The 9417-nt window shown below is 42.1% G+C and overlaps 1 protein-coding gene across 1 annotated transcript; it reads left to right on the top strand.

The window, feature by feature from the left end:
• Positions 1 to 764: 764 nt before the first annotated feature.
• On the top strand, positions 765 to 1472 carry LOC149183603 (uncharacterized). Its single transcript, XM_089415007.1, has one exon. The coding sequence runs from the start codon at positions 765 to 767 to the stop codon at positions 1470 to 1472; it is 708 nt and encodes a 235-aa protein (XP_089271133.1).
• The last annotated feature ends 7945 nt before the right edge of the window (positions 1473 to 9417 follow it).

Raw genomic sequence — 9417 nt, 5'->3', positions numbered from 1 at the left:
TTCATTCGCGTGACTGTGCCGTGGGTTTAGTACACATCTAGTTCTACGACTGTTTTACCCCCGTTCAACACTGCCCGCTCCCCCTCGACACGGCTGACAGACTTGCTACCGACTAAAATGGTGGAAGAGGACCTCGTGGACTATGAGGAGGACCCCATGCCGGAACAAGAAATATGGGGGCACAATTCCTAATCGGTCGAGGGCCCCTTGCAGTACAAGCTGGATCGGGCGACAGCTGGCAAACTCCCGAAGACACACCCGCCCATCTCCGGGAAGCGCCAGCACCCTGCGGTAAATGTCGCGGACCTTCGAGGCTTGGAATGTCCCCCCCTTTCCCCGGCTACTCTGAAACTCCTCGGCTCCTGCCTACAAGCCTCCCCTACTTTTGACTCCCCCTCGCCTACCATCTAAAGCAACCCCCTCCCCCTCCCCTGCAGCTCCCACTGCCTATGTGCCCTCCCTCCATCTCCTTGGCTCAGGCTAGCCCGTCTAACCCCTGGCGACCGACACATGCTTTTTCTCACCCGGGTGAGTGCAGTCTCAATCCCCTCCCCGTGATTCAATCTGGTTGTTTTAGTACTCCTATCCATAACCCTAGACCCACTATTTCGGAGCAGCACAGCTCTTCAGAACTGTGCAGGAACCTTCTGAAAGAATACCCTATGAGACGGCGCTCAGAAAAACTGAAAAGGGGTCAGTGTCTCAAAGTGGTCGACACTCATATCAACCTGACCTTTGGAGAGGATGTCCAAATGGTATACACAATGGATACAGCGAGAAAAGTCCTGGTTGGCTGTGTTCGAGGCAGGAACTACTCGGTGGAAAGATTGTGCCAATGGACGGTGGAGATTTGGGGTTCCTTGCTGAAAGAACTCCCTGTCATTCGGGTGCTGGCCAAGGGATGGTTCGCCCCCCGCTTTCATAGGGAGGAATACACAGAATGGATCTTGTCACGTTACTGGCACATTGAGCTCGCACCTGTTCTGTTAAAATGCTGGGATCCTCTTTTCGATCCTGAACACGAGCAACTCGGCGCTGGACCCATCTGGGTCAGACTTCCCGGACTACCTATGCAGTTTTGGACTCCACAAGTTTTCAAACGTATCAGAGATGCCCTGAGGACTTACCTGGAGTATGACAAGTCTTTTGAGAAAATGGGAATCATGACAATGGCAAGGATTTTGGTTCATCTCGACACCAGGGCTGGGCTAGAGGAAAAAATCACTCTCCACAGAAGGCACTTCTCTCGCAAACAACTTCTGGACTATGAAGGAGTCCCTTTTCGCTGTAGGAGGTGCCACAAAGTGGGTCACCTATTCAAGGATTTCCCTCTAAATTCTTCAGTGACCACGGAAAACTCAAAGGGGATGAAGCATCAGGCCTCTTTGGAGCAAAACAAGGGTGAACAGGATTGTGGAGGGGAACCGGCTGAAACCGCAACGGAGACTTCAAAGAAGACTGGGAGCCGGTGAAAAGCTCCACCATCTCCTCCCAGAACACACTCCAAATTTGCAGCGGAAGCTACTCCTATGCCGGGTAATGAGACTATCCCCATATCCACAGCTCTTTTTTTAGATGTTATGTTAAATGTATTGCAGACACCTCTGCATTCCCCCTCATCTGCATTATGCACTATTCCATCCATCCCCTGCTCTTTATCAGTGCCCCCGCCCACTTTTTCCACCACTCCCACCTCCCACCGAGATTTCTCCACACCCCCTTCTCACAATTCCTCCTCATCTAGGCAGGATCCCCATCCCTACAACCTGCGCTCCAGACTTCGATCTAAAAACACGCACCTTGGGTTGGGTCGATCCCCTGGAAAGACCAAGCTCCACAAATCTGTCAGAGGGTGCCCATCAAATATCAAATATGCCATCAAGTCTCTGGTGGTGGATGTTGCGAGGGGACGACAACATACCATTGAGAGGGTGCTTAGAGCATTGGAGCCCATTGTCCATGGTCCCTAATGATTTGGCTCTCCTTCAATTGCCGGGGACTAGCCAACCCCAAAAAGAAATTGGCTCTCAAAAGAATGTTAAAAGATACATTCTGTGACATACTCTTCCTTCAAGAAACTCTTGGCTCTTCTGAAGATATTATCCGAACCCTTCACTCTATCCTGCTGAGTTGGACATTTCAGGGGATGGATGCCATTGGCAGATCTGGTGGACTCGCAATTGGCATCAACCCTAAAACAGTTAAGCATTTATCCACCTGGGGGGGCATGGGGTTCATGGGCATGGACATTTTCGTTGGGGAGCTGGGACTACAATTAAAAGTGATTAACATATATGCACCTAATCGGAATAGAATGGAATTTTGGCACCATTTGTTGGAACATGATCTTGTCACAAACTCCACCATCATAGTGGGGGATCTAAACTTTTAATTGGGCATGGAAGAATCCTGGGGACACCATGCTCAACTCGATCCTATTTCTGATCAGATGTGTACTCTTCTGGATTCCTGCAATTTAGTTGACATTCCTATGAATAAGAAGCTGCCCACCTGGCACAATAGATGGACTAGGGAGGCTGCCCTTGGCTGAAGATTGGATCGATTCTTGATTCATGAAAACCTTATCTGTTACCTCCCCCTGTATCGACAATGGGTGGGAACTAGGGGCTCTTCTGATCATCTACCCATTTTTCTACAAATGACCGGTCCATCAAGAAAGCCACGCTCCCCCTTCAAATTCTTTGCTGGGCATCTAAAAGATCCTGAATACATCAACATGGTGACTGAATTCTGGAGAGCTCAACCCCCCCTGAGGGCTTAGAGGTCGGCTGCAGACTTCTGTTACTGGCTAAATAAACTCAGGACAATGACAGAGGAGTGGTCCAAGAGGAAGAAGACGAGGGATGATCAAAATCTTGTTGATATTGAATTACAGATTGCACAGTTAATGGATGATCGGGGGCTAGGGTTCCTATCAAAGGAGACTAAAATGAATCTTGTTATGTTGGAGAACCAGAAAAATAAGATGCTTCTGGAAAAAGAAGAACAATGGAGATTGAAAAGTAGAGCCACCTGGCTCCAAGCGGGTGATGGTAACACGCAATTCTTCCACAATTTTGCAAATGGAAGAAAGGCCACTAATACTATCTAGTAGATGCCCTGTGAGTCTGGGGGTTGGGCCTCTACTCACCCACAATTAGCTAGATTAAGGATTACACATTTCAAGAGGCAATTCACTACACCGACAGCCATCAACCTCCTGGATATCATCAACCTAGCTGGCCACTTTCCAAGGTTTGTGGAACAAGAAGAGGCAGAAGACTTAAATCAACCGGTCACTCTGGAAGAATTGGAAGGAACCCTCAAGTGGTTGAAAAAAGATAAGAGTCATGGACCTGATGGCTGGCCAGTGGAGTTCTATTTGGCTTTTCTGGAGCTTCTGGGAGGGGATCTACTTGCTGCAATCGAAGAAAGCAGAACATCGGGATACATCCACCCCCTCATCAACGTCACTTACTTGGCCTTGATCCCTAAGACTGATTCACCGTCCTCTTTTAATGACTTCAGGCCTATATCCCTTTGCAACTGTCTGTACAAAATCATCTCAAAAATCATCGCCAACCACATCAAGCCCATACTATCCAATCATATCTCTCAGGAGCAATTTTCCTTCCTCCACCATAGACATATACAAGATGCCATTGGTATAGCCCAGGAAGCCCTCCACTCCATCAAACTCAAAAATCTCAAGGGACTCACTCTTAAAATTGATCTGGCAAAGGCCTTTGACAAAGTAAATTGGCTATACATCAAGATGATTATTACTCATTTGGGGGTTCCCCCAGTACTCATCAGCTAGATCATGGGATGCATCTCCTCTATCTCTTTTGCTATTCTCATAAATGGTTCGGCATTGCCCTCCTTCAATATTGATCGGGGGATCAGGCAGGGATTCCCTTTATCACCACTTCTTTTCTTACTAGTCATGGAAGGACTGAGTAGACTTATAGCTACAGAAAAAAGAAGGGGGGGCCTACAAGGCCTAAAAATCATGGAACAATTCTACCTGACACATCTACTTTTTGTAGATGACATATTAATCTTCCTGAATGGCAGTGTCCGGGACTTGACTTCTTTGAATGAGATTCTAAACTTATTCTGCAGAGCCACGGGCATGGAGATCAATAGAGAAAAATCCACCATCTCTCTATCTGAATGCACCCTACAGGAATCTCAGTTGGCCACTCAATATTTTCCCTTTCAGGCTACTGATCTGATGGGGGGATTAAAATATTTGGGCTTCATACTAAAACCAGATAGCTACAAGATCGCAAACTGGACCTGGCTCATTACAAAAGTGGAGAAGAGAATTGGCTCTTGGTGTCACAAGTTCCTGTCTAGGGTAGGCAGACTTGTCCTTATCAAAACGGTCCTTGAAGCCACCCCGGTGTACTGGATGTCACTCGCCTGGATTCCTAGAGGAATACTTCACAGAATACAACAAATATGTTGTAGATTCCTCTGGAATGGTAGTAAGGAGGGAAAACTGTTTGCCTGGGTTAAATGGACAAGAATTGCTACACCGAAGCAGTGGGGAGGCTGGGGACTTAAACTTCTTCCGGCTTTTGCTCAAGCCTTGGCAGCCAAACAGAGTTGGCTCCTCCTCAAACAAAACAGCCTCTGGGCTGAGGTTATTCAACATAAATACATCTGGCCATTGATTATCATTGACTGGATCAGAAGCCCATCTTGGCACAGGAAAGGCATATCGGTGATTTGGAGAGCCATTCTAAATTCTATTTCTATCATTAAGGATGGCTTAATATGGAAGATTGGCAATGGTGCTTCTGTTCGTATTGGCATTGATCCTTGGATTGGTTGTGGTAACTCACATATACTACCTGACGGACTGATTCAGCTCCTAAACAACAGAGGTATCAAGTATCTGGGACAGATTGGGGATCAGCATAATACCACTTTCCATACTCAAGCATGGCTGACTGATCTGCACTGGCACATTCCAGATGAATGGAGTAGAAGTTGGCACCTCTACCTACAGGCTCTCATAGAAACACATATAAGATTATGGAATGCTGAAGATGAACTTATCTGGGCTCACTCAAAAACTAGGCAATACACTCCGAAGCAGGGGTATAACATAATCATAGCAGACATGAAGCCGGAGATCACAAGAAGCTGGTGGATTAGCCTATGGAAATTACAAGCTCCTCCACATACCAGACTATTGATGTGGAATATATTAGAAGATAAGGTTCCCACAGGCTCCTACCTGAAAAGGTGGGCTTTCATGGGGCCTACCCGTTGTGTACTCTACCTCTAAGAAGAAGAAACAACCCAGCATCTTTTTCTCACCTGCACTACCACCAGAAGCATATGGACTCATGTTCTTAGATCTCTTAATATGACCAGAATCTGGTAGGGCGTTGATATTATTTCGGCTTGGGAGAACTGGTGGAATACATCAGCTGTCACAAAATCAAGAAACCTGCCTCTCCTTGTATCATGGTATATTTGGCTCAACAGAAATAAAAACATATTTGATGACACTTTGGTAAACTTGAACCTCCTCCCCCCACAGATTTGTGCAGCATACGAAGAGCTCCCAAATGATGACAGTCAAAAGAGACCTAGGATTATACATCAGGAACAGATCAACAAAGCTATCCCGTGGGCCTACTATGATGGGGCTGCCCAACAAAACAGATGTGGGTGCGGCATCTGAGTCTACCTTTCTAAAACACACTTCTACCAAATAAGCTTGGGACTGGGGCCTGGCACTAACAACCACACTGAATTGATTACACTCCGCCACCTGCTATACTTTGCTATCCTGAAACAATGCAGAAATATACAAATTTTTGGCGACTCAAAGATAGTGACTGATTGGTTTAACAATTCAGCTGTTTGCACTGCATACTCACTGAGATCTATATTGGAAGAAATTGTTTTTTTCAAAACTTTCTTTGATCAGATTTCTGTTTCTCACATCTACAGGGAAAGAAATGAAACTACTGACAGGCTATCAAAAGAAGCGACGCATCGTCCTCTAGGGGAATGGATGATCGCAGAACATTCACCGGCAGGGATCTATCATTATTTCCACAGACCATACATATATGAGGGATTACTGATGGGCAATGGCCTCTAATTTACAGCTATATGAATCTGAATCTTTTTAGCTTTTTCTCTGTACAAAGCGAATCAGCTTATGATTGACTGCCCCTGCGTGGGTTATTTTTTGTTTTTATACATAGCAAAAATATGCATCAAAACAGTACACCCCCTTGGGTTACCTGAATATTTATTTTTTGATTTTTGACAGTGGATTTCATTGCCACGTTTACAGCATATGCCTTTGGGCATCCACAACATATAATTTCTATTTATGAAATTATGAATTTTCTTTCCCCGAAAAAAGAATATATATATATATATATATATATAGATATACAGAGGGGGAGGAGAGGGAAGAATATTTATTGCACTACATGCATTGATTTTAGTTTATATGGTGATTTCTAATGCTATTTCATTGCTTGCACTAGATGCATTGATTTTAATGTAGATTTTGATTTCTTGCACTAGATGCATTGATTTGAATATAGATGATTTATAATCCTATTTGATTGCTTTGACTAAATGCATTGATTTCAGTGTAGATGGTGATTTCTAATCCTATTTGATTGCTTACACTTTATGCATTGATTTCAATGTAGATGTTGATTTCTAATAATATTTGATTGCTTGCACCAGATACATTGATTTAAATGTAGACGATTTCTATTCCTATTTTATTACTTGCACTAAATTCATTGATTTTAGTGTAGATGGTGATTCCTAATCCTATTTCATTGCTTTTAGTATATGCTTTGATTTCAGCCTAGATGTTGATTTATAATCATATTTCGTTACTTGCACTAGATGCATTTATTTCAATGTAGATGTTGGTTTATAAGCCTATTTTTTGACTTGCACAAGATGCATTGATTTGAGTGTAAATGTTGATTTCTAATCATATTTGATTGTTTGTATTACAAGCATTGACTTCAGTGTAAATGTTGTTTTCTAATCTTATTTCTTTTCTTGCATTAGATGCATTGATTTTAGTGTAGATGTTGATTTCTGGTTTGATGTAATTGGATGTATGATGGTACATTAACTTTAAACTAATTGGATTAATATTGTGCATTGATTTCAGTGTAAGCATAAAATATTATTGACAATGTACATTGATTTTTGTGTTATAGTAATTCAACCTATTAATATTCGAGAGAAAGAGCGACAAGGTATGATGTTTACTATAATATCTCGAGCTAAATATTTAAATGGTTTATGATTTAACATGTCCTTTTCATATAATCGATATGGAAAGACAACAAAAGTAACAAGGGTGACAATAAAAATAGTAGAAGAAAATAGTTTGAGATTAATCACCTATTTGTAATTTACTATATTCTTATTATTCACATTTTCCATCATTCAACACTACATTCAAAATTTTAATTTCATCATTTTTCATCATTAAAGTTATTCAAAATATTTATCATCTCAACAACCTAAGGTAACTAAGAAAATTTAAAATTAAAATGACTAGATTAATCTGAGACATATTTCTCATATTTAAAATATTATATTAATATTAGATGATTTTACATATTATTGATAAGATCAATCATCTGTTCATTAGATTTTATTTGGCCTCACACGACTGAAACCAGCCTAGATCCATGTTAACTCCAGATCTATCAGGTGCCAAGAGGGATAAAATCTCTCGAGGTGAAAACCTTTCCTCAAGTTTTGCACTCAAAAATGAGTTTTGCACCTCAAGAGATTTGATTCCTCTCGTTTCTTGTTATATAACAAGCCTATGGGCCAAATACCATGGACCAAATTATTATTAATACCATGCAAAAGAATATTATTAACCCTAATAATATTATTATTAAATTTAATAACTTTGCATTAATACAATATTAAATTTGTTATATTATGATATATATTCATATATTATGAGATATATATATATATATATATATAGATATATATATATATATATTAAATCTAGATGTATATGGGAGGTAAGAACAAATACATATTGTGATAGAGGTGGAGAAATAGGCTAACTCACAAGGGAGAGATGGAGATAAATTGAAGGAGAGGGGAGAAAAGGAATGAAGAGAGAGAGAGGGGGGGAGAGGAGTGAGAGAGGTAGAGAAGGGTAAGAGAAGGAGAGAGAGACTTAAAGATGGAGGTGGGAGAGAGGGAAGGAGGGAGGGAGAAGGAGAGAGTGATGGAGATAGTGAGAGGATTAGAGGGAAGAGGGATATGGGGGAAGAGACAGGGAGGTAGTAGAGAAAGGGAGAGAGATGAAGGATGAGAGAGAGGAGGAGAGAGGGAGGGATAGAGAGATGGATTTCGATGAGGAGAGAGGGAGGGTAGAAGAAATACATAAAGAGCGATAAGTGGAGAGAGAAGGAGTGACAAGGGAGAGATGGAGAGAGAGTGTCTATGTTTAGGGTTGAGATAAAGAGAAATAGAAGGAGAGATGGATACAAGGGGGGAGAGAAGGAGAGAGAAAGGGAAAGGAAGGGATATAGTAATATAGTTGGATAGAGAGAGAGAGAGAGAGCAGGGGGCAGATTGATGGAGGCAAGAGACAAAGGGAGAGAGAGGAAAGACGAGATAGAGGACTTCAGAGAGAGGGAGAGAGTAATGGGGCAAGAGAGAGGATTGTAGGGGAAAGACTAAAAGAGAGAAATAGAGAGAGAGATGGGGGAATAGAGAGGGAGGCAAGAGAGAAAGAGAGAGAGAGTAAGGATGAGAGAGAGGACTTGAGAGAGAGGATGAGAGAGGGAGGGATAGAGAGATGAAGTGGGAGGGGGAGAGAGGGATGGTAGAACAAATACACAGTGAGTGAGAAGTGGAGAGAGAGATGGAGTGAAAAGGGAGATATGGGGAGATAATGTACGTGTTTGGGGGTGAGATAAAGAGGAAAAGAAGGAGAGATGGAGAGAGGGGGGGAAGAGAGAGAGATAGGCATATAATAACGGAGTTGGAAGGTGAAGAAGAGAGAGAGAGAGAGAGAGAGATAGGTGGGAGAGAAAGGGAGAGAGAGGACTTCATAACCTCTCAAAGGAAGGACTTCATCTATCTAAGACTTGTAGTTTCATAGAATAAGTACAAGATGATAGTACTATGACTTTACCACTATTTCCATTTGATAATTTACGAGCTCTTTTCTAACTTGTGCTTTTCTGAGTACATGGAATTTTTAAGTGTAATATTTGTTTTCAACTACTTGGTTGATAACTACTTGATATTATGAAAGTTATGGATCATTCAAGATCTATAGAGAAAAATGATCTATCTCTAGATGGTGTTTCCTGAATAGTGCATTGAGCACTAAAGTAGTATATTGAGCACTAAAGTAGTATA

Source organism: Pinus tabuliformis, chromosome 3_2 (assembly GCF_031772625.1).
Source record: "Pinus tabuliformis cultivar Carrire ecotype Pingquan chromosome 3_2, CPIR1, whole genome shotgun sequence".
Taxonomy (NCBI): Eukaryota; Viridiplantae; Streptophyta; class Pinopsida; order Pinales; family Pinaceae; genus Pinus; species Pinus tabuliformis.
This window is presented reverse-complemented; position numbering and strand designations above follow the sequence as displayed.